At 42.2% G+C, this 27,025-nt stretch overlaps 1 protein-coding gene across 1 annotated transcript; it reads right to left on the bottom strand.

Moving 5' to 3' along the window:
* Positions 1-242: 242 nt before the first annotated feature.
* Positions 243-22,825, bottom strand: LOC143358524 (uncharacterized). The gene is made up of 6 exons (XM_076795697.1): positions 22,627-22,825; positions 17,689-18,534; positions 14,709-15,049; positions 13,166-13,329; positions 8,857-9,041; positions 243-7,191 (listed from the first exon to the last, which is right to left on the bottom strand). Exons 2-6 carry the CDS (start codon positions 17,791-17,793, stop codon positions 6,895-6,897), a joined length of 1,092 nt encoding a protein of 363 aa, XP_076651812.1. The 5' UTR covers positions 17,794-18,534; positions 22,627-22,825; the 3' UTR covers positions 243-6,894.
* Between the last annotated feature and the right edge of the window lie 4,200 nt (positions 22,826-27,025).

Genomic DNA, 27,025 nt, shown 5'->3' with positions numbered 1-27,025 from the left:
ATTGTATCGTTAAAAATATTTATTCAACATATCAACCGAAACTTATTCGGATTTAATCCACTTTCATTTTACGAACACCAAAAATGGCGGTCATTTTTTCTCTTCCCCTTCAAAAACGATTAACAAAATATGCAAATTCAAATACTAAAATTATTTAATATATTGCAACGATGCTGTAAATTGTTGAAAATTCAAAAATCCTAAATAAATTTTGCGGACGCAGAATCACAAGGAGGAGCGGGTAAGTCAGATAAATATATTTGTTCTCGTAAATATACAAATTGTCCTACAATAATATCAAGGAACAATATGTTCATTCGATCGATGACTCTTAGTTGATCTGTTCTCATATCACGAATCAGTGCGAGTTTGGTTAAGGCTAGTGACGGGATCAAGCATTATTCTGCTTAACAACGAAACATGATCGATCAAGTCTTACACGAAAGTATTTAAATATACGATGGCAGTGCGCGTGGGATTAATAATAATTTAATTAAAATCTAACGGAATGACGGCGAAAAAATCGTACAAACTCGAAAATCTTGAAATTTGTGCAGAAACGAGATTGACCAGTTCGAAAGTATCATTAAACGTCATCATATAAAACAGTTTAGTGCGTTCGACACATTCGTATGGCATGAACACACAAAATCCGCAGTCAGATCAATCAAACTCTCATGGTCAAAAAATAAAAGTAATCTTAACATTCGTAGTCGATTAAACAACGTAATTGCAGTCTTAATATTCACGCCGTTAATTTATTATTCAATTAAAAATTAAAAACACTCTGGAAACTGCTGCAATGTTGTGTTCTCCAAGATGGCGGAGGACCGTGCGCCATCTTGGAAAATTCGAGTCGGAAGTGCCTCCAGAGGTTGAACAATTATTTTAAACAGTGTACCTTCGATTTAGAACAATTTATAATAAAAGTAACCAATGGTAGAATAACTTACGCGTTTTTATTGTAAACTGCTCTAGTCTCGTATTTTGCAAGACGTCGGGGGAAATACCAGCCGCCATGTTGAAAAATTCGAGTCGGACCTTCTCAGAGCTTGAATAATTCTTTCAACCAGCGTGTTTTTCAATAGAACGCGATTTTGAGCAATGTACAATGGAAGATGACCAATTTGAAGACTTCGAGAAGAATTTCATGCAAGATTCGCGGAACTTATGAGCTGATTTTTCATTCGAAAAATCATCGTACGGTCAACTTGATCCCACCACTAGTTAAGGCCGCCTTTCGAAACTCTCGCTCCCACGTCTCTCTCTCTCTCTCTCTCTCTCTCTCTCTCTCTCTCTCTCTCTCTCTCTCTCTTTTACAGTCCTACTTACTGTCAAGTCTGTCGGAATCGTACACACGGTACTCGATGTAATAGACGAAAGTATTATACATGGTCTACGATATCGGTTAATGATCTATTTTAATTAACGGGACGTGGGCGGGGCAATTAAATTAACGAGTCGGGCCGAGCCTCTTTCGAATCGCTCGGGCATAGTTTCCCAACCTTGACTCACAGCTCCCGTAAAAATCATTTTTCCCCATCATTTGTCCTCGCCGTCAAACTGTCCCCGAGAGCAGTTTCGTCGCATCCCAAATTTTTCTATCCCCTAAGCGGACTAACCATAAATTCCAACGCCCCCCGTTGGGAAACTATGGGTTTAGGGTATCTATAGAACTGTGTCCGATCCCCTAATCTAGACTGCGAATCCTCCCGCGCTTAGTATAAACTCGGATCCTATGGGAACGAAATCGATTAGGTCTCTCTCTGTCTCTAATCTTACTCCGAAGGAAAAATCGCATAAACATTCGCAATCCGCCGACAACAATCGAGCCTGTGACGCTAACAAACGAGCACGAGAAAAATAGATTATATCCACGTTGTCATTTACATATCCGTAACGAGCAACAATAGGCATCGATCTCTCTATTATCATCAGTAAATCCTCTGTGTGTGTGTGTGTCTGTGTATGTGTGTGTTGTCACTACGATAAATTCCGACGTTTACACACTAACTGGATAAAATCGAGCTAAATTCGAAAGGAATAAAAGACAAGTTCTGCTTGGAAGCTACGAAGTCGGATATCGTTCTATTCGTATTTTAAATATCAAAAAACCGACCAGGCGCCATTCGGAACGCGTTCGAGTCACGCTGTGTCCACGACGATTCTTCGCGTTAACCGTTAATTAATTAATTACAAAAATATGTGTATATGTAGTACGATTCTCATTCGAACGGCCGTCGAAAGTTAGTCGTTTCACATCGAAGCGAGTAGTAAACGTTATTGTATGGCGTTAAAGCTTTCGGTAGCGTCCTTACACTCTAAAACCGCGTCGCCCAACGACGATGCGCCATTCTCATCGACGTCATTCGATGACTCGACATTACCTTATCGTCCATGAAACAACCGGACAATGAAAAAACCTTTGTTGTTTTTAATTGTTCCGTTATGAAACTCTTGGCATCGTATTCGCGACTCTTTCCCGAGTAAAACGACACCCCACACGACACTGTTTCGATCACGCTTGCTCGTGTTGTCCGTCGAGCCTCGATTATCCGAACTGATCGGTCAATTACGATTTTTGTAGGTGATAAAACAGTTCTCTAGCTACAATACTAGATTAAATTTGTACAATAAATCATGTCGAGTACGTATCGCTTCAGATTTAGCTCTTTGTCGAGCCGTTTAATGGAGAATTCCGATACCAGTTCGGATAGTCGAGGTTCCAATAAATCGTGGATTAAACGAACAATTGTACTCCGAATGGTAGCGTGTTTGGGCTCGTTTCAACCGGAAAAATGTCACCAATATGTTAGCAACAGTCCCATAAAATGATAATCAAAAACAAAAAAGTTTCACTGCCCCCGGGTAGTGGGGGTAAATTTTTCACAAATATTTTCGCACACCTTTTTCACAAATACCAAGACATTAGCGTACATTTCAAAACCACCTATAATCATTATCGTGTTACAGCTGCACGTGTTTTTTTTTTAATCTTTTCGAATAGTTTTTCTTTTTTTTAGAAATTTAGAATATGCGTCTTTTGTCTAGCTCTATAGTCGCTCGAACGATCATGTTCGATAGTATCTGAACATTGAATATATATATATATGTTTATACATATGCATATGATCATTGGAAATATTTATTTCACACTCCTGCATTGCAAAATCTTCAGGAATATTTAAAATATTTACGACAATACGTTGTCATCGAACGTACGAACTTTGTACTGGAAAGAAAATGTTATTTAACTTGCTTATAAATATCTAGACTCGAGAAATTACGTTACATCGAAAGTGTAATGAACACAAACTATTATTTAACAATCTGGAAGAAGTAGTTTGTATTAAAAATCGATTTTTCTTCGGAATCATTGTTTTAACTATTTCTTTTTTTTTCTAATATTATCTAATATAAGTATTTATAGTTAAAGTTTTTGCCATTTTTGGTCGCCGTGTTTCAAAGAGGCGTCCAAGATGGCGGCGCTCTCGTATCACAAAACTATATTACAATTTGAAACTATAAACACTCGAGGAGAACACGATACAAAAATTTGTTTTCTCTTTCGTAGAACTCTAATGCTAACGAGCCTAAGAGTATCTTTTTTTTTTCTTTTTTATACAGATTCACTGGACCTCTCTTTACACGTGTCCCCTGTTTTATGGACGATAATATGCGACAATAGAGATTTAGAATTCAATGTAAAATTTACGAAAAGGGAAATGAGTCCTCTAGAGTCCACGATTCGGTTCACGAATCGTTCTAAAATTTTTACGAACAATTATTCGTAGAACTTGATACATTCGAACTGTGGGCTTCCATTTTGACGTACTATTACGTCCTCGAGTTTGAAGTCGCTGAACTCCGAGGTTATTTCCTTCGTGGCAGTAAGAAATTGTTGGCAGAGTGATTGTTATGATCGAATTGTTACAAACTCAAACAGAAACATTTAATATTTTATTCTTTCGATGTTGCTGTGCTTTAAACAATTGTAAAATACACCTTTGTACTTTACGGTGTAAATGTAGTCTGTGGCAGTGTGTGCCCAAGCTGATGATCATTTATCAAAAATCTCCAACTTCGTGAAAAATCATCACAGATTTTGTTAATTCGATGTTAGGTCAACATTTATCTACTGAATCCGTTATCCGAAGTATGGGCAGTGACATTCCATAAGCGAGAACTACGAAAACTAGACTTTGACTCATTTGTGAACCGTCGTAGTCTTAATTGTCAAATTAGATTAGTTTACAAAGGAACGAAATGAGCAACGATAAGTAGAAAAATATATACGAAGAACCGAAGTCATCGAAGAAACTATGAAAAATTGTTACTAATTTTCTGACTCTGTCGGACAATAACCTCGGAGTTCTAACGTCTATAATGGTCTGGCCCCGATGGTGAATTTAATCTCAAAATGGGATGTAACTATATCCCCTGAGTATTGTAATTCTGAACTCCCACAAGGCCAGGGATGTCTAGCTAATTCAGCTGACAAATATTCTACAATCTCATCTAGTGGCCAATGGAGTAGAACAGGGTGTTAATACTAGCAAGTAATACTATAGTGAGTACAAGTAATACTTTTCATGTTTGGCGAGCGATGGAAACATTCGAACACCCAAATAGTTCACTTTTGGTACATAAAATATCTGTACAATGCCTATTAATGACTTCCTCGCATAGAAGCAATTACCATATTTATTAATAATGTGATATTATTTGGCAAAACCTGTACTATTGGATCTCCATATGTGTCTATTAATTAAAGTCAATATTTTTATCTCATTTCTGCCACAGGGGACTTTTTTAGTGAAAGAAAAATTCCCTTATTTACATTGTTATCAAGATAAGAATGAACCTAGGAATTTGAGTGACTCACGGTGCACCCCCATGGAGGTTTGCAAACCATGCCTGTATTCAAATGTTTCCGTAGCTCGCAACCCGTCCACACGAACAAGAAACATCTACGTTCCCCCGTCGAATGAGTCTTTATCGTCCTGTTTATCACCAGTTGCGAAAAATATGTCCCCACAATGGAACGTTTGTTTGTGCGCACGCGAATTCGTGTCCCTTCCCATGAAAAAACGCACCCCTATTATCTCGTTCCCTATTTATATATCACAAAGGAAAAGCAGTTGAAACGCCGGAAGATAAACGTTCAGCGAACACGTGTACGGAACACGTGCCTCGTACCGGTACACACTTATCAGTTCTACGATTACAAATCCGCTAATTCGACCGGCGACCGCAACTGTCGCTGGATGCTCGATTAACTTCGACCGCAAAACAGCGTCGATTTACCAGCGCCTGTAAATGGCACGGCTGCGTCGTCAGCCACGCAAATTTGCAAAACCGCTATTGCAACACACGGTCGCGCCTTTTCGTTACGTGCCGCTCCGCTCTTTCGGCCTCGGTGCTCGGATATTATAGCGTGTCAACGAGAGCGCAACGTTTGAAACGCGCGCCACTTTCGCTCCGTCGCTCTGGCGCGCTTTTCAAACTTTTCGAACATTTCCGATTTTTCGCTACCAGGACTTTCAATAAAAAAATTCTGAAAAATTCTCAGAAATGTACGTTGATAGCGACTACTCGCCAGATTTTTCTCGGAATTTTTACGCATTGTTAAGTGGGAAAAATCGACCAAAAATTGATTATTCGATTTTTCCTTGTAAACTACCCTCTGGATTGAGACAGAGGGTTGACATTTTGTACAGAATGTTCCGTGTTGATAGGCTGACGAATGGTGCCAATACCTGATTGCAGGATGAATAAAAATTTACATACAAATTTTTGCGCTCTTGTTGAAACACCTCACATATCAATCGACGTACTCGTTCTTAAATCGCGCCGAGTGTTCACACTTTGACGGCCGTGGTTCTGGCGCCATTTTTCAAACGATGTCTACAGAAACAGATGTGCTTTCTTTGAATACTGATAGGGTAATTATTGTTTCACGTTTGAGACCTTATAACGAGATTTTTAGGAGCATGAACTTTAAAAGACTACAATGTTGCTAGTTTCAGAGTAGCTACTAGGTTTACTTGTGGCAATCGTTACGTTTTAGTACGGTTAAAAAGAATCCCCAGCTGGAAACTGGCTCAAACATTAATATTCCTATTTTTGGCACGTTCCAGTGATTATCACACTACTGATCCTCGTGCACAATCCCATTTCGACAAACTATAAAAATATTACTCCATTAGACAATCTCGAACCATTCGTGTAGGATATAAATTCATAAAATTGGCAGCTTTCACCCGTTAGCCGACTCCATAACGTTCCCCAGATGTGAATGTAGGCTACTAAACTGTGGATCTTTATATAATCATAGCATATGCAAACATCTAAAATACAGGAAGACATATACATCATTATTATACCACTTCTACCCGAAGATCTACAAAATCTTTTAGCCAGCCAAAGAAATATTTCGGTATTCACATCAAGTACAAAAATTCGCATAAAGATCCACAATCTCTAGACCACTCCAAAACAAATTCTCTGCCCTCAAAAGTTCAGCGCCCATCATCAATATTCCTCCTCAACGTTCAAACCAAAGCCAGGCACATGCTTCCAAAGACCCGTGTCGATAACCGAGGGTACCGACTATGCCGCGACGAAGAAGCAGACTCGGTTAAGCTCGAAACTGATCACGCGGGCCGTCAAAGCGATCGCAGATCCGTGTACCCGGAAATTCGTCAGAGAAATTGGCGCACCGGAAACGTCCCGACTGCCAAGTCGGGCTCAGTGGAGGCTGCCGTCATCATGGAGGGACCCTGAAGAGGGTCGTATTGCACTGCGGGGTAATCGGAGCGTCCCCGTCGATCAGGTCGACAGCTGTTCGCTTCAACGGCGGAGGAAGATCCAGCAAGCACGGTGGTAGCATGATCAGAGGTGCGCCAACACTTCGACTGCGGCGACCGGGGGTGTCTGGTCGCCGCTGAGGATCACCGGCTCGGACTCGGTCTGAACGATCCTGACCAAGTTCGCGTCCTTCTTCGAAGGCGCGATGTTCGTGCTCGACGGAACGTTCGATCTGGCGCAATAGCTCGGCGGTCTGCTTTCTCTAGCCGTGCCCGGAGTCACGATACTACCAGCGTTGGACCTGTAGGTCGGCGGAGGCGAGGACGTCGGCTGCAAACGGTCCAGAAGCAACAGCCGCAGCCTGTACTCTTGCATGCTCGCCTAGAATCAGATTGCTCGTTCAGATCCGCTGTTAGAGCTGGCTGAACAATGTGGAAACTCATTCTGCGCCTTTCTAGCGGACAGCTCTTGGGAAACAAGGTTGGGACGAGCTTCTAAATGTACCCAAACGTCTTTGTCTTTAATTACTTGGTTGTGGAACTTTTATCAACATATTCCTTGCATTTTTCTGATTAGAACGAGTCCAAACACGACCCAATTCGGTGCACATTTACTCGTTTAATCCCAACTATTAGATCTTCCACTGATCAGTTCGGATAAGCGAGGTTCTACAATATCGTGGATTAAATAAGTAAATATTCAGGGAATTGAGTCGTGTTTGGACTCGTTGGAATCAGAAAAAGGTCGCGAATATGTTGGTCATCCTGACAATGAAAATAGGTTACCTAAGCAAACCGTAGCCTAAGCAAATTTTGAAAAGGGGGCTCTGAGGCCAGAATGGTTGGGGAATCTGTCTTGTACCTTTTATTTCACTAATATGCATAGCTGGGAAATTTTAATAATGAAGCCGTTTGATCCAAAAAGTGTACCTAAACTAGAAAAAAATTTTCGCAAGGATGCTATGAAGCAAGTATACAAACAGTACGGTTATTTCTACAGAATAAGTTATACTTTTTGCCGAGACTGTAACAAATTACATGCTTAAACAAGCTGCGTGCAGGTCTGCATTTTATCAAAGTACAGTGCCGTTCAAAAGTATATCGACATTTGTTGAAACCAGTCCGAAAGCGTAGTAACACGATTATGTAAATAGTTTTCAGAAGAATCACGCCGTTATAGGATGGCTTTGAAAGTGATCTTTCTACTGATTCACATCCTCGAATCTCACTTTCTAGTAATTGCTTCCTCACTCGTTATTAACTTCGTTAAGACATATGTTCTTTTCCTTCACTTTTGTCGTAATTAAACGGGTGCACGTTTCCAATCTGCGCGTGTAAGAACACAATCTCCACCAGATACGGTCTTACTCGCGTATGTGAATTGTTTGTGGTAGTAGTCTAACCTTAATTATTGCAGGCTTATTTATGCAATATGTTAGATGTTATCGTCATTATTCAATACTGACATATCAACGAGGGAAGAACACAATAACCATTGTTTCATTCGAGAGATTAATTAGAATTTATTAGTGTTTGTTTAAACTTCCGGGTTTCACTTGTTTCAAAATGGCGGGGGAGATGGAGAATAAGATGGGGACTTTTTTGAAAATCCATATAGACAGCAATGCACGTAGAAAATTATAAATTATTTTGAAAATATCTTCCGGAATTATCAATCTTAGAATCAATATTGTCCACTTATACCGGGTGTATCGATAGTTTCAACTCGAAGCACAGCTGCAAAGCAAAAATCGGTGCAGAAAAAACTTCTCTCAAATCCTGAGAGCCCCCGGAGACCATTTTGGAAGCAATATTGTCCACTTATACCGGGTGTCTCGACAGTTTCAAGTCTAAGCACAGCTGCAAAGCGAAAATCGGTGCAGAAAAAATTCCTCTGAAATCCTGAGGGCCCGGGAGACCATTTTAGAATCAATATTTCCCGGTTATACCGGGTGTCTCGACAGTTTCAACTCAAAGCACAACTACAGAGTCGTCTGTATCGGATTTATTGTGAAACGATAGTTGCAAGGTATTTCGGAAACGTCACCTGGTAGGTCGGTGGCGGCGTTCTGAACTGGAACTCCGGATAGATCATGGCAGCGTACGGATGGATCGGCCTCGCTGGCGGGATCCTGCCCGAGATCCCCGTGAAACCAAAGAAACTACCGCAATTTTCTCGACTGGACACTCGCCACGCTACAGCGCTCACGGTTACCAGAACCACTCCTATACCTGCAACAGAACACGCCTTGTCAGCATTGGTGTGGACACCCAGCGATATTAAACAACACGCGATCCACCGATAATGGGATCGGTTTCGATCTCGACCGTCTTCCTTGCGGATCAAGCGAACGTTTACTCGCACATCCTTGGCCAGCGAATTGGGACCCGTACATTCATAGTTTGCTCGTTCTTGGGAAAATTGGGTGGCCTGAACGAACTCTTATTGGAGCGTTTATTAACCTATTTTAATCCTAACTGCGTGGTTAAGTTCTTAGAAGGGTCCGTTACGTCATAGACAAATATGGAACGGTCCTGGGAATTTATTATAGAAAAACTGGATTATGTAGAGAAACACAGATGCCCTCCACGGAAAACCACTACAGTGAATTCTCGTTACGAGTCAGTCCCGCCGTTCTGGTGACTGACTCTTATACGAAATCGGAGGATCTCGCCGAGCGTCGCATTTGAAATACACAGGGCGCGCTGGAAACCTAAGAGTCATATCCGTCTACAAGTCATAAAAAACCTATGACCACTAAGCGATAGTGACAAGAAGACTGAGAAAATGTCTTTCTCTGATACAATGTTGCACGGAGAAACGGACCGCTAATAATCCAATTACAAAACTTCTTTATTTTTCGTTATTTTTTTTTTTTTCTATTAAACTTTTACCAACATATTCGTGGCATTTTTCTGATTGAAATGAAAACAAATATGATATAATTCCGATGATATTTACTTGTGTAACCACCATTTACAGATAACACCACCGCGGTGGTGTGGGTACTTCCACTGACTCCAAATTGTAAGGTTGCCACTGACTCGTAACGAGAATTCACTGTAATTTCAACGTACTTTAATATCATAGAAGTATATGCTGGTAGCACTAAAAAGGACCCAAAAAGTTGGACTTGGAAATGATTCATCGCTAGGACTTTTTGAGTACGCTACGTTCATATTTAGTTGGCCATGTTGGGCAATATGGCGGCGTGAACAAAGCCTAGATGCTTAACTAGTGGTGACCGGACACTTTCATCAGCAACTGTGCCTCGCAGAGCGAAGAATTGGCCGCGTTTAGTTAAGGAATTCCATCGTCCGAGGCGGAAAAGTGGAAAGATCGGCAGCGGGTGTAGATGGGTGTGCACGCAGCCGCGAAAACTCGTATAATTACGTTTCCCCGTAGGATGTTTTCTCAGCTCTCACTATTCTCGCATGCTGACTTTCGTGAGAACACGCGACAATGCCTGACGACACCGTCACCTCCACCTCCTGCTGAACCCAACATGTTTCCGCACGGCAGGTTCGCACAGTTTTGCACGCTTTTCGACCTTCGACCTTGCCTTTTTCTTCCCTTTCAATTTTACAACCATTACCAGAATCCATATATACTCATTTTTCTAATCTTGGTACTGTACCATTAATTACATTATTCTTGTTGGTCGTTCGAATACAAGTCGCGGATATGGGTCTCGCGAGACCCAGTCACCGGCAACTACGATCCTTCACGCGAGGGTCAAATGAAACATTACGTTCAATAATCCTTTCTAACATATCCCGCGAAAAACGTTGTCTCTGACTGTACAGTCGCTGGTGTGGGTCACGCGAGACCCAGTCACCGGCAACTATGGTCCGTCATGCGAGGGTTAAATGAAACATGTTCAATAATCCTTTCTAACATATCCCGCGAAAAACGTTGTCTCTGACTGTACAGTCGCTGGTGTGGGTCACGCGAGACCCAGTCACCGGCAACTATGGTCCGTCATGCGAGGGTTAAATGAAACATGTTAAATAATTCTTTCCGACATATCCCACGAAAAACATTGTTTCTGACTGTACAGTCGCTGGTATGGGTCACGCGAGACCCGGTCACCGGCAACTACGATCCTTCACGCGAGGGTCAAATGAAATATTACGTTCAATAATCCTTTCTAACATATCCCGCGAAAAAAACGTTGTCTCTGACTGTACAGTCGCTGGTGTGGGTCACGCGAGACCCAGTCATCGGCAATTATGGTCCGTCATGCGACGGTTAAATGAAACATGTTAACTAATTCTTTCTGACATATCCCACGAAAAATATTGTCTCTGACTGTACAGTCGCTGGTATGGGTCACGCGAGACCCGGTCACCGGCAACTACGATCCTTCACGCGAGGGTCAAATGAAACATTACGTTCAATAATCCTTTCTAACATATCCCGCGAAAAACGTTGTCTCTGACTGTACAGTCGCTGGTATGGGTCACTGGAGACCCAGTCACCGGCAACTACGGTCACGCGAGGGTTAAATCAGCAGAAACCATTATTCCAATTAATAATTCCAATATGTACACAATAAACATTTGGAAATATTCTTGGGCATAAAAGAAATGAAATAAATCTTGCGAAACAAAATCTTGCATCAATAAAAGTATTTGTAATACGTTATATCCAGTGTCAAAAGCGATTTCCACATAGTGCAGCTCTGCTAAGCGAGCACGGGTATACACGGAGTCAGCAATATCGCAATTTCTATTTTCTTTAGTATAACCAGGTGTCCGGTGACTTACGGTCGCGAGCGTAAGGCGCAAGGTGCCCGATATAGTGGTGCAGGGAAGGCGGATAGAATGGAATGAGCACATAGAAAGGACGGAGTCGAATGGGATAGACAACATTGCTCAGGATAATAAAGCGTTGGGACGAGGCGAGAATAAAAGACAGAGAGCGAGGGAACTATACTGCCTCCCTCTCTCACGAACGCGAGCCGGTTGCATCATGGCCCTGGAAAACGCATTAAAACCTCTCATATCTGGATTCATAGCGACGCGTACGAGTCCTTCGAATTTCCCGATAATGGCGCATTCCCTTTCCTAATATTAAACCTCGCAAATTTTTCTCTGAAATATTCTGAATGGCCATCAAACTAATTGTCTAAATCTCTTCACGATGAAGAAAGAAATTAATTTTTACCAACGCTCCTGAAATAATAGATTCAGACCATGTTAGTCCAAATTGCAAATCTGAATACAAAATATTAAAAAAAAAACAAATATTTAAATATACAAATAAATATTAAAATGTATTTAAAAGTGACTTAATTTCATGCTATAGGTGATCGTTCGAATAATAAAGTGAAAAAGCTCGTTGGAAAATCGTGGCAGGTTTCTAGAAAGGAGCCAGACGGTTTGTTGGTTGCAACAGATGTTATCCGCAATTTTGAGGATGCTAATTGCCGAACGCTTTTTTTTTTTTGTTCATTCTCAATTTTCTGTTCGAATCTCACGGTTGTTCGACGTGTAGGCGTACGACGTCAGTCTCTGTAGGTTAAAGCTTTCTCCCATTGTGAGAGCCATTCTATGCGGGTCGCAGGTTACATGCCCACGTTTAGAAAGTAACCGTTGCGAGCACGATTCCCCTTCTATCGTCGCGCCGCGATCGGCAGATCTGACCAACCGGGGATCCCCTAACAGTTTCTTACCGCTTGCTACTCCCTATTTCATAATTCACGTTTCGCGAACGTAGGAAAACTCGATTGGAAAATATACAATTACCGTTTTCCCCCCTTAGCGTCGCGCGAGCTTAGAGATCGGTCGGGACGACAACGACTACAGTACTGGTTCTCATTAGTGGTTCAGTGACTTCGCAGAGATCAGGAGGAAGATTGCCAGATTCTCTGCGAGGTGATAGGGATAAAAACGCGACGCTAAGGAGGATAACGAAGGAGGCTAAAGAGAGAGAATTGTACGATTTTCGTCCTTGGCTTTATAGAAGCATATTCTGAGAAACTTGTAATATTTTATCTACTGGAATTATTATATCTAGCCTGTTACCCCCTTAAGGTCTCGCAAGGTTTCAGAGAAATGCTCCAGAGAACAGACTCGCTGAATTTTTAGCGAAGTGTGCCAAAAATTACAGGCCCTTTTCAAAAAAAGCTTTTGTTTAGTAAGAAATTATACATGGCGAGGAAAGAGACGTTACGGGGGAGGATCTTAAGGGGTTGACAAAATTTGTATGAAGATTCGCACTCGGGTTTCCGTGTTTCGAAAACAGGTAGACTGTTATACTACTGTCGATTCATTGAAATTATTAAAAGAAGAAACACGTTGATATTTATAGCGATGCTAAGATGAGACGGTACAGAATATTTCAAGCTTACCGATCATGAGGAGTGCAACGGCAATGTGATCACGGCCCGAAGCCCTCAGGGCCCCCAGCAGAGCGCCAGCACCCGCGCAAACAAGGCCCACAACGCCCACGCCTAAAATAGACCAGCGTACAGGTGGGGAACCAAGGCCGCAACATTGCTTCGGCACTGCGTCCCTGGAATCAAAAAGACTGTACTGTAGTGGCCGTTCGATAACTAACCCCTAGAAACAGTTTAACAATATTTAAAATACGTAGAGAAAAAAAAAATATAAAAATATTATCCACAAATATTTCAAATACAAAGGAATTATTTTTCTCTTGTCGTATATGTCCATTTAGCACACTGAATCTTTAAAACAATTTTCATGTTTACTTTGGACAACTATTTGTTAGAAATGACTCAATGAAATTATTCAATTTCAGCAGATGAGAGAGAATGGGCAGACAATGATTGTTTCGTATTGGTTCGAATACACGTGGTACCGGCAGCCACGACGCGCACGTAGGGGGGGAGGGGGTAATGAGTGTGCCTCCGATGATTTCAATCACGTTGGCACGATTCGCCGAATTTACCTTGATTTCTTCAGATTAATTCACACGTGTGCGCTTGTACGACGTTTGAACGAAAACGGGGGATCGATACGACAAATTGATCCGCGTGGCGCTCGTGCACGTGTGCGATCGAGACGTGCTGCCCTCTAGTGACAGCGAAAAGAGGGAAATTTGAATGATCAAAGTAACTAGCTAGTTTCTAGCAGTCCCTGCTCCCCAGCCCCAAACTGAACTACTTATCGGGCAGCCATTGCATTGATCCTTTGATCCGGTCTAATAATCCAAGGAAATATGATCGGGAGGTTAGAAATCTTTTAAGAACTTTTCTACTAAGCTACTCAATTAATAAAAAAATATCTCATTCCCACTGTGCAAATGCGTTCGGCAACGCAATAAACGCGTAAACGCAACTTTCTCGACGAAAAGATCTCTCAGCATAAAATTTTACGAACTATTTTCTATTTTTTCTTCTGAGTGGAGTCACTTTCCAAGTTTTCTCCCAAGTCGTAACCCTTCAACGACGGAGCCCGAGTCCATTCTGACCCAGTGTTCCATATCTAGACTGCGGATCTTGCGTTTCTGGCGAAAATGAATAGATGCAATTTAAAACAGTAGAAAAACCATAATAACTGAAGAAAGCACCGTTTTTAACTGGTTCAAATGATCGAAGGAATACTGAAATGCCCATCTGTGGCTCCTGGTTCTTGAAATATGAACAAATAATTTTTATTCTGCACGAAGATCCGCCGTCTATTCATAGCCCCTCCTCAACCTGTCCCAGGGTGTCAAATTGATGGCACACAAAGTAATACAGTGGAAAAATGGGAAGAAAAGAAAATCAGATAAGATTAAGACTGTTCACACCCATCTTGAACAATGCAGCAGTGTGCGTGTTGCAAAGCACGAAGAGCATGTTGCAAACATCTCTTTCAGAATCGGTGGAAAACGTGTCAAAGTGGCGGACCAGGGGCGGACGAAGATTCTATCAGAAGGGCGTTTACCTGCCAAAAGCAGAGACGCTGGTTGAGACAGGGAAAGGTAGCCCGAGGCTGAGACCTCTGAGACCCAAATGCGGGGGTGGAGGGTGCAGGAATCCCCTAGGCGGTGTCACCAACGGCACCCCAGGTGCTGTTGAAGCTTGGCAACCGGGCGATGTCCCAGGATAAGACGGTGGCATCGAACAGGACCTCAAGGCTCGACGATGTTGCCTTCGCAACCGCCTCTCTCTTCTGCGTGCCCCTCTAACGCCATCCAAATCCTCAAGTGCCTCTGGACCACTTTGCAGCGCCAGCTCCGTCTGTGCTTCCGTCGACGTGTATGACCTCCCATTTTCTCGCGGCTCCTGAAACAATTTCCAAAAACTATATTAACCCACTGGCGATGGCCGGGTGGTCTCTCCTGACCCAGGGTATCAAAATCATTGTTTTCTTTTTCAAAAAATGAACATTCGGGGCGATTATCAGAGCATGATTCCTCACTTCTTGCAAAAATCGTGAAACAATCACCGGTAGGTAATGTGTTGAAATCAGTCTGGGATGTCAGGGCACCGTGCCCTTAGGATCAGTGAAAACTGTGTCAGATCGTCGCAATTTCTAACCGGGCTGTTCCCCAACCTGACTGTCGGGTTCCACATTTCCTAGCGGCAGGCTAATAAAAGTCAAGGAGCCGCGGCGTGAATAGTGTTCCACTTGCCGCGGGATGGCCCACAGCAAGAAAAAGGACAAGCTTCTTGTGGCTGTTTATTTGTGGACGTCCCGTGAGCGCCCTCGGCTCTCGCCGCACGCTCCCAGTGTGCCTGTTGGGGTCTGCGGCCGGTCGAAACCGGTACAGGCGATCAATTCCAGCGAAACAGCGAGGAGTGGGGATGGCCGAGGAGCATCACGGGAGCCTAGGCGGGAGGGAAATATCGCGTGAGTCGGACAGGAGGGGCGGCAGAGGGGAGCTTAGGGAGGGGGCGAGCAGTAACAGAGAGAAGAACGAAGTAGTCGGCTGCTCGCTGCCCGTTTGCGCAGGTCGTTATAGCGAAGCGTCTCTCTGTTTGCCAGAGGAGCTTAGGCAGCGAGGGAACATGGCGGAGTTCTCGTTCAGAAAGCTCTCGTTCAAGGAGAGGTACGAGATCATCGAGAGGCTGGCCAGCGGCGATTTGGCAAGGGACCTGGCTCTCGAATATGGGGTCCATGAGACCACCATACGACGGATCAACCGGAACAGGGAAAAACTGCTCGACATAGTCCGGCAGAGTGGGGAGGACCTTAAGACGCGCAAGGTGATGCGGCAGCCCGTGCACGCTAGACTGGACAGTCGCCTAAACGCGTGGTTCCGCGAGCGGAAGAAAAGGGATAAGTATGTGACCAACGCGGAAATGATGGACATGGCGATGCAGATCAATAAAGCGATAGGTGGACCGTCGGACTTCAAGGCTAGCATGGGTTGGTTATATAAGTTCAAATCCCGACATGGGATCCCGGTGCGCAAGCTGCACTGCAGGCGCAAGAAGAGGATCCCTGATGAGGTGGCTGCCAAGATGTTCCTCGAAAACTCTAGCCTCTTAGATATCGATAGCATCGAGTACGAGAACGTCTACAATATGGCGGCTACGGTGCTCTTTTGGAAGGCTTTTCCGTCGAAGGTAGAGCCGGGTAGCGAGCAGAGGCTCGAAGAGAACGCCAAGCTGAAGGAGGACCGAGTGACTGTGGGTCTTTGCGCTAATGTCATAGGCAGCCACAAGTTGGACCTCCTGTTCGTCCATGCGGACGAGTCGGCGAGAGTAGTGGGGGGAGCCCCTACGGTGTTTGAATCAGAGCCTAGAACTTGGCTGGAGCGAGATTTGTTTGTAGCTTGGTACAACAACGTCTTCAAACCTGCTGTTCAGCAACGTCAACAGCAGATAGACAAGGTCGGCAAGGTTGTGCTGGTAGTGGACAGCAAGCAGGGCAGTGTGATCCCTGAGGAGTTGATGAAGGAGGAGAGCTTCGAGATTCTCCGGTTGCCAAGCAGCACGGCGTCGCTTCTTCTGCCCATGGGGCAGGGTGTCATTGAGAAAACGAAGGCGATTTTTAGACTGAAGTTGTTGCAGCATATGCTGGCGCTAAATAATGAGGCGCCACGGTTTGATGATAACTTCAGGATCAGCAACTGTATGACTATGATGTCCGAGGCTTGGACAGCTATTAGCGCCCCGGATATTTACAATTGCTGGAGGAAGATCTTCCTGACCCTGCCTGAACAGGTTGTACCCAAGGTGGAGCCTGAGGACCCCTTGTTGCCTACCATAAGAGACGTAATTGGCGCTGTCCGGGGAAAGGAAGCGACCGACGATGACGAGAAAGAGTTCCTCCGCAGGTGTATCGATATGGAGAATGAAATGACCGATGACGACGATAGCGAGGAGTACGAAGATGTGGATGAGCCTATGGACGCCATCGTAGGGGAAACAATCACGGAGGGTGAATCGAGGACGAGGACGATAGACTCGGCTTTAACGTTCGATTCCCCGCCCAATCAAGAGCAGATGAAGACTATACTGGCGGGGTTGATGAGCTGGTCGAAAGAGGAACCAAGCCATGTACAATTGTTAGTACAAAGTTTGCATAGTTATTGTGAAGATAAATATAAGAATAAAGAGAGCTGAGAAAGATAATTGGCACGGTGTTCTTACTTTTTGTACACGGGGTATACTGAAAAGGGTGTCCCGCCCCCTCTACCCTCTACCGATCTAACAAACATATTAAGAAGGGAAATAAATTTCTATTTCACTTCGGTTTGTTAAGATTCCGGTAGGAAATTCTTTATTTTGTATAAAGATCCGTTGCCCAATGACTACCGTGATGCAATGGTAAAAGACAAACCAAATTCAAGGACATATAGTATCATGCTCTTCATATGACCTTGAGTACCAAAAATAAACGAAAATAGATCAAGATGCAGAAGTGATTTCGATGATTTAGACTAAGTTGATTTGTAACTTGAAAAACGCGCTACCTGGGGTCCGCCGAGCTGATTGGTCCTCGGGGCGTCAGCGGTCGCGCCACCTACTATGACGACACTGACGGGTCTCGGGGCATTCTCGGACAGGGCCCCGGCCATCGTACGACACTGCACATCGGACTCCGAGATCCGCCTTCCCTTTTGCTTTCACGAGTTCTCTCGCTATCGCGCCTATCCTAAACACCAGTTTTCCACGCTTCGCTCTTATTCCCCCTCTTCCCCGTTCCTTCCTTCTCCTCTTGGGTCTATTGGGTCCCTCCCTCCCTCTCCCCCTCTCACGATCGATCGAGTACACTTCTCGACGCGTATATCTCTTCTCATTTATTCCAATTGAAGCGTTCCCGTTCCTCGCCGGAGGTCTGTCTCTTCTCCGCGCGTCATTCCTCCTTTGTCCAACTCATCACTCTCTCGCTCTTTGTCCCTCGGTCTATCTCGCTTTCCTAAAATCCGCGCACCGTGTACTCCACCGGCTTTGTGTCTGTCTTTATTCGCGCCTCACAGACGGTCCCGGCTCTTGCTACCTTCTGTCTTCCGTTATCCATGTGCGCCGCCGCCACCTTTGTCCAGAAAAAGCGCGAATCCGTCCGCTTTTGTACCCGGAGCCGATCCCGGTCCGCTTTAATCTCTCATTCGCCCCCCTCGGCGCCCTACGTTGCCAACCCCACGAAACGCGTTTCGGACTCGTCAGATTACCGCGCCTTCCGTTTCACTTTTGCCACCCCCTGTGACCACCCCAGGCGATTGCCTTCTCAATAACTGATCCACCGAGTCAGGGAAGTTGCTTTGCAACTGGATCCTCTTCCGGGCTGATTGGGTTCTCGGGGTTCAACGAACCGACACCTGTAATCAGAAAATTGTGATCATCAGCCTCGGACTGTAAACGGTGCTATTGCACTGAAAAGGGCCAGCAGTTTATTAGAAACAAAGAAATTCAGTAATGTGAAAAATAGTTTCAGTGGCAGCTCAGAGTCACCGTTGCCAACGGTTCATTTGTTTTTGCAAATCGCTCAGAATGGCCATTTTTCGTAAAATGATATGATTTGGATACCCTGGGTCAGAGCAGACCCAGCCACCGCCAGAGGGTTAACTTCTTTCCGCGAATAGATCAGAATGTTCATTCTTCGAAAACTGTTGTTTCGGATACCCTGGGTCAGAGCAGACCCAGCCACCGCCGGAGGGTTAATTTGTTTCCGCGAACGTCCATTCTTTGAAAAATGATTTGAATGTCCTGGGTCAGGACAGACCGAGCCACCGCACAGTGGACTGGAAACCCGTTTTTTTTTTCTGGCCAAAAATTTGATACTTAATGGGTTCGTCGCTATCAATTGCACATCTCTGTCCCCCACCATGGTTCCTCGCATTCAACCGGTGCATGCACTCTTTTATGACAGCGAGTGCATTTCGGTCTCGTTTGTCGAAAAAGACGACAAAGCCGGTCTTAAAGTTCATCCGGAGAGATTTTGCTTGTCTGTGTGCTCTCTAAGGGGCAGTGTGGTTTTATTCAGAGGGCAAAGAATAAAAAAAAAAAAAAAGGAGGAAGAAACAAAATTGGTAAAAATGTCGAGACAGCCCGCGAGAGACAGGAAAAGTAGACGTCTGAATGGCGGCCGGAAGTTAGGAAATGGAAACGCGAGGACCAGAGACGTCCTTTCTTATTCCCCGTGCATAGCTACCCGTCGTCGTCGTCGTCGTCGTCGTCATCGTCGTCGTGGCTCGAATAAGCGACGAGTCGGGCGAAATTGACGGAAAATCGAACACGTCCGATGACGAGACGGTACGGAGGGACGTGGGGGACGTTTTGTTAATAGAAGGGGGAGCGGCTAATATCGTCTGCTCGAGGAAGAATGACAGGGGAACGGCGTATGGCGATTCTGATGAAATTCGGATTGCTCTCGAAACAATATTTGATATTTCTATTAGACACTTGAGGGGAATACTTTCCTTACGTCTTGGACTAACCTCCTAGACTCTAGGATATTGGCTACCTAACTCAGACGTAGGCTCTAAGAAGTTCTAGGACTTAATTTAGACCTAGACTCTCCGGGAAGCTCTAGGGCCTAGAGAATACAGACTTTTTTTCACGCTTCTGCTTTTAATTCTAATTTGTCTTGCCGACGTATAAAAATTAAATTGATAAAAAAAACGTCATCTTTGTTGCTATAAGCAAATTGCACGAAACCGTGGACTCGGGCATTAGAGCTGTCCAGAAGGGTGTGAGAGTGTTGGCCAGTGTGGTACGTTTAAAAAATGGGCACGAATTCTAGGGGGTCGACCTCTAACGGAACAAAAATGGCGTCTCGGACCCGGACTAGCCTAACCGTTAAGCCGAGGACGCCGATTTGCGTACAGAAATTCGTTATGCTCTCATTTTCTACCCGCGTCGGCCGCGCAACGACGACTCGACCTCGATATATACCGGTGAACGCTACGCGAGCTCGCATCAATTATCCGGGGAGAACAATTCAGCATTTTCTCCGTCGCCCGAAGATGAGACCTCTCCCGACTGACCTGAAACTCTAACTGTACGGGGCCGAGAGACGTTTACGTTGCAAATTATCGTCGCCGCCGCCGCGCTCGCTCGCGACCGTTTTGACAAACGGTACTTCTCACGCTTGCGTCTTTCTACGTCTGTAGAAGCGGTCGTCCCGAGAGCCATTCAGCCGACAGTGGTCACTGCCCAGGACGGTCAAACCCGTTCCCCGCTGTCCCCCAAAACTTTTCTCATAGGCACCGTCAGGAGAGTGTACAGTCGATGGAAAAAATCACTGTACACCCTCCGAAGGCGGTCCGACATTGTGGGCGAAAAAAGTTAATTCCCTTTCTCGGGTAAATCGGTGGAAAATAGTCTACTTAAATTCGAAATAGAGAGTTACCATTTTTGCCATTTCGTGGAGCAACGTATAATCAATGTTTTTGTCTTGTGTAAAGGTCTTTGGAAGTAGTATTCCAATATCGTCTAATTAAATTCGAGACAGGAAGCCTTCTGTTACCATTTTTCGCTTTATGATACAGCCATATAAAACCAATGTTTTTCTTGTGTAAATCGGTGGTATAATTCTTTGAGAGAGTCTTCTAAAAGTGTGTAGATAATTAAATTGGAAAATGCGAGGAGTCAGGGGTACCATTTTTTGCCGTTTCCCGTAGCTCAGATACTATTCAATGAATTGATTTGGTTTTTTGCATACGTATTTGTAAATATTCTCTGCTTAGCATACGCTTCCTTTTTCGTAAATATTGTGGAAATAATTAAGTTTTTAATTGCAAAATTTTCGGGAAATCGCTTCTCTACTTTTCTTTCAAAATGGTACCATTTCCCAGGAAGTGGAATGAAACCTTTCGTGTCGGACATTACAAGCCATTGAAATTTGCCCAACTCTGACATTTGGACTTCAACAATGGCGGGAGAGTCAATAACAAATGTCATCCGCAGTTGCTCAATTAATGAGCCTCGGGGAAAAATGATTGTACACAGAGTTGTACATTCATTGATCAAAAACTTCGAATTTTATTGAATGACTAACGCTTTAAAAACAATTTAACAAGAATTAATTGTCCAAAATCTCGACTGATTAAATCGATCGACAAAATTAGTTGGAAATTACCGATCGCTAATTGAAGATATTAAACGCTAATTATAAACTGTTCATTCTCAATTGAAATTCAAATCGAAATTCTATCTGCCTTTTCAGTAGATTATAAAAAAATTGTTGTCATTACAGAAATAAACATTTCCTTCTTTTAATCATTTTAATGAGTTGAGAATAATATAACAACAGCATCCGGGACTAAAATATATTGATTATTATCAATTCCATAATACGTATATACATAACAACTGAAATATTTAGCTCGTAATTGAAGACTGAATAATTAATTTGTCGACCCAATCGATGACTCGTTCAAGTCAACATTTATAGTCATAGATCACAATTAACCTTCTGACGGCGATGCCTGGGTCTATTTCGACCCAGAGCATCAAAATAATAAATTATACACTCAATTTCTGGCAACTGAATTAATTAAATAGCTACTTGAATCGGAAATAATAAAATCTCCGTGCCTACAAGAATTACCGTGAAAAATATATTTAAACAATTTAATAATTAAGGCTGGAGACAGTCCTGAGCATTGTCCATCACACGTAATGCCATTCTTGCTATATCGCATAAAACTAGTCCTACTGAGACGAGAATTTATCGAGGAGTTTCAGGACAATTCAAAGAAAATGAAAACAGTACAAATTTATGGATCGCCCAGACCCAAGTCCGTGAAGAGCTAAACGAAAAACCTGAAGAATCATAATTCATACTAAAATGTACTTCAAAGGCAATTAAACAATTTCCAACTACGATTTCACAGTGTCGAACAGTTGTGCGTTTTACGGACTGTTCACCACGGATAGCCGATTGCAAGAAACGGTTTCTAAAGTCAATAAATACCGATTTATAGCAGGAAGCGATCGTAATTGACTCGGCCTGTGTTTCTCCGTGGCGTGACAACTGGACGCTTCTACTGTTCGAAAACACAGCGGAATATAGGGCATCGCGAGGAGGAAAGATCTCTTTAAAAAAACTACTCTACCCTCTTATTTTTCTGAAACGTCAATTAATTTCTCGAGCACAGTAAACTCTCCGTATTTCTCCTCTGTGAAAGAAACTGTTCACGGCGAGCATCGCCGATACAGTCGGGGACAGTCGATAATCACAAATGCGAAATTATTGACAACCACACGCATGCAACTCGAGCAACGGTCGCACTCGAGAAACAGGTTGGTTATGCACTTTCACGAACAGGGGAAAAGAACGTCCGAGGCTAGATTGCTAAATCACTTTGTACCACACTCGGATCATCGGGATTTTGTTCGGGGAAAAAATGCATCCAGCACACAATCTACTATGGAAGACGATCGAGCACCAAGAAACCATGTTTTACCTCGGATCCGCCAGAAGCACAGGTCCCGGACCAGTTAGATCGTTGTTCGAGGGTGTCGATTGTCCTTCACCAATTAACTATTTTACATTTTTCACGTGTCCAACGAAACTTGCACTGTGTTTTGCGAAATTGGGTCGAAACCACGGTTTCGAGACGAACACCATTAAAAACAACGCAACCCGAACCCATATAGCGGGTATACTGGTGTGCGGCGTGAAGTGAACGAGATGCGTGCGCCTCGAGCGCGGCCTGGTGTCACGTGTGCGAAGCTTTGCTGTCGGAACGAACCAATCAGAGCATCGCGTTTGGTGGGCGCACGAGATTCGAATGTATTCAATGGATACGTCGTTTCTCGCTGGATTTCATATTGAAAATAGACCTCTAATCTGTTATGTAGGAGTTTATTGTTAGTGTGATGTCATTTTGGAGTATTGCTCTTCGAATTCTTCAGTTTAGGTAAAGGTTTTTTTCATTTCAAAATCATTATAAGTTCTTGTACTCATTTGAAAATATAACTTGGATTGAGAATTGCATTTTTACTTGATGATTATGTCTATTAAAAATGTGAAATAGAGGATTCGTTATGTACTTAACATTGCCTGCGAATATAGTAGAAATTATGATAATTTCGCGTTGACAAATGTTATAATTTCTACGGTTTGAACAAATTCGTGTATGTTAAAACACGAATAAGAGAAAAATAAACGTGGCGGGTCAGTTTGTCACAAAGTTTGGGAAAGTTTTGCTAATTTCTCATTTCCCTGCTTGTTTCTAACATGCAAACAAATGTTAATTACAATGATGTTATTTTAAAAAAACAAGCTGAATTGTACCTGGAAAAAGCGCCACAGTAAATGTTATAGTGGCGCCATCTGTTGGAGCAAGTTCGAAACATATTGCAGAATCAAACAAAACTTGCTGATTTGGTAAAACCACAGACGAGGTACAGGAGTAGACCAATCAGCCAATGTATTTTTTCACAAATGAGGTACAGGAGTAGACCAATTACCCAATGTATTTTTTTGTCTCACGTCCGCGGGGCTCTAGAGCCCCCTTACCATTTTTGTGTCACATCCTACCGTATCGGTCGGAACTAATATTGTGGAACCAATATCACAGACGAGATGTAGGAGTACACCAGTCACCTTATTATCTGTTATTATACTGTTTCGTGTCGCACGATATGAAATACCGAGTAGTTTTAGTTAGAAATCTTAATGAGAATCGAGTGTCTTGTATACTTCGAATAATCATGCATAAAAGTTACTTTGACATATTTTAAGACATGCTCAAGACATGCTTTAAAAGTTACTCTGTATCTCGAGTACTATTAGCCATTTTTATTAAAAAGATTAGGTGGTAAGATAGCCAAGAGGATATTCGACAGCATCATTGGTAAGAGGAATTCTTACAATCGTTACACAAGCAGAGACAATAAATTTATCAGTGTATATTTATCCATGGTTCAAAAGTTATTCTGTACCTTGAGTTCTATCATTTATCTTTACTAAAATATTAGGTGACAAGATGGTGAAGGGAGTGTTTATCGACATCATTGGCGAAAGGAATTGTTACAAACAATAAACAGCCGGAAATAATAAATTTTACAGTGAATTGCGTGGATAAATTAATGCGTGCGAATATTCATGGCTTAAAAGTTATTCTATATCTCGGTTTCTATAATTTATTTTCACTAAATAATTAGTTAGCAAGATGGGCAAGGGAGTGCTTGTCGACATCATTGGTGAGACGAATTGTTGTAAACATTAAACAGCCAGAAATAATAAATTTATCAGTGAATTGCGTACGATAAATTAATGCGTGCGAATATTCATGGCTTAAAAGTTATTTTATATCTCAGTTTCTTTAATTTATTTTTACTAAATAATTGGATGTCAAGATGGTGAAGGGAGTGTTTATCGACATCATTGGCGAAAGGAATTGTTACAAACAATAAACAGCCGGAAATAATAAATTTTACAGTGAATTGCGTGGATAAATTAATGCGTGCGAATATTCATGGCTTAAAAGTTATTCTATATCTCAGTTTCTTTAATTTATTTTTACTAAATAATTGGATGTCAAGATGGTGAAGGGAGTGTTTATCGACATCATTGGCGAAAGGAATTGTTACAAACAATAAACAGCCGGAAATAATAAATTTTACAGTGAATTGCGTGGATAAATTAATGCGTGCGAATATTCATGGCTTAAAAGTTATTCTATATCTCGGTTTCTATAATTCATTTTCACTAAATAATTAGTTAGCAAGATGGTCAAGGGAGTGCTTGTCGACATCATTGGTGAGACGAATTGTTGTAAACATTAAACAGCCAGAAATAATAAATTTATCAGTGAATTGTGTTCGATAAATTAATACGTGCGAATATTCATTGTTCAAAAGTTACTCTGTATCTCGAGTTCTATTAGGTATTTTTATTAAAAAATTAGATGGCGAGGTGGTCAAGGGAGTGCTTGTCGACATCATTGGCGAAAGGAATTGTTATAAACAGTAAACAGCCAGAAATAATAAATTTATCAGAGAACTGTGTTCGATAAATTAATGCGTGCGAATATTCATGGCTTAAAAGTTATTCTATATCTCGGTTTCTATAATTTATTTTCACTAAATAATTAGTTAGCAAGATGGTCAAGGGAGTGCTTGTCGACATCATTGGTGAGACGAATGGTTGTAAACATTAAACAGCCAGAAATAATAAATTTATCAGTGAATTGTGTTCGATAAATTAATACGTGCGAATATTCATTGTTCAAAAGTTACTCTGTATCTCGAGTTCTATTAGGTATTTTTATTAAAAAATTAGATGGCGAGGTGGTCAAGGGAGTGCTTGTCGACATCATTGGCGAAAGGAATTGTTATAAACAGTAAACAGCCAGAAATAATAAATTTATCAGAGAACTGTGTTCGATAAATTAATGCGTGCGAATATTCATGGCTTAAAAGTTATTCTATATCTCGGTTTCTATAATTTATTTTCACTAAATAATTAGTTAGCAAGATGGTCAAGGGAGTGCTTGTCGACATCATTGGTGAGACGAATTGTTGTAAACATTAAACAGCTAGAAATAATAAATTTATCAGTGAATTGTGTTCGATAAATTAATACGTGCGAATATTCATTGTTCAAAAGTTACTCTGTATCTCGAGTTCTATTAGGTATTTTTATTAAAAAATTAGATGGTAAGATGGCCAAGGGATGGCTTGTTGATACAATTACCAAAAGAAATTGTTATAAACATTAAACAGCCAGAAATAATAAATTTATCAGTGAAATGTGTTCGATAAATTAATGCGTGCGAATATTCATGATTTAAAAGTTATTCTCTATCTTGAGTTCTATCATTTATTTTTACTAAATAATTAGATGGCAAGATGGTCAAGAGAGTGCTCGTCGACATCATTGGCGAAAAGAATTGTTATAAACATTTATATTATAACAGGAGGTAGGTTTATACAAACGGCGAGATGATAAGGCGGTAAATCAAGCGAGCCAAGGACGACGGGCAGCGGATTTGATATTTCGGAATTTGGGAAACGATGGCCTCGCGACAAGTATGACAACAGACGTAAACAAAAGGTTTACGTCTGCGTTCGTTCACCCGAGGCCGGCCTCGAGCTGGACCAGCTGAGCTATTGTCAACACCGGGACACGGTCGCACCGAGGCAGTTCTTATATGGATGCCATAAACTTTTTGTTTGGTAATCCACATAAGAACTGTGGTGGCCCGAAATGGTTTTTGCGTTACCGGAGTTACCTGTTCGATAAATTAATGCGTGCGAATATTCATGGCTTAAAAGTTATTTTATATCTCGGTTTCTTTAATTTATTTTTACTAAATAATTACATGGCAAGATGGTCAAGGGAGTGCTTATCGACATCATTGGCGAAAGGAATTGTTACAAACATTAAACAGCCAGAAATAATAAATTTATCAGTGAATTGCGTACGATAAATTAATGCGTGCGAATATTCATGGCTTAAAAGTTATTTTATATCTCAGTTTCTTTAATTTATTTTTACTAAATAATTGGATGTCAAGATGGTGAAGGGAGTGTTTATCGACATCATTGGCGAAAGGAATTGTTACAAACAATAAACAGCCGGAAATAATAAATTTTACAGTGAATTGCGTGGATAAATTAATGCGTGCGAATATTTATGGCTTAAAAGTTATTCTATATCTCGGTTTCTATAATTTATTTTCACTAAATAATTACTTAGCAAGATGGTCAAGGGAGTGCTTGTCGACATCATTGGTGAGACGAATTGTTGTAAACATTAAACAGCCAGAAATAATAAATTTATCAGTGAATTGTGTTCGATAAATTAATGCGTGCGAATATTCATGGTTCAAAAGTTATTCTATATCTCGGTTT

This window comes from Halictus rubicundus, chromosome 11 (genome assembly GCF_050948215.1).
Source record: "Halictus rubicundus isolate RS-2024b chromosome 11, iyHalRubi1_principal, whole genome shotgun sequence".
NCBI classification, from domain to species: Eukaryota; Metazoa; Arthropoda; class Insecta; order Hymenoptera; family Halictidae; genus Halictus; species Halictus rubicundus.
The sequence above is the reverse complement of the archived record's forward strand: the minus strand, read 5'-3'. Positions and strand labels throughout refer to the sequence as shown.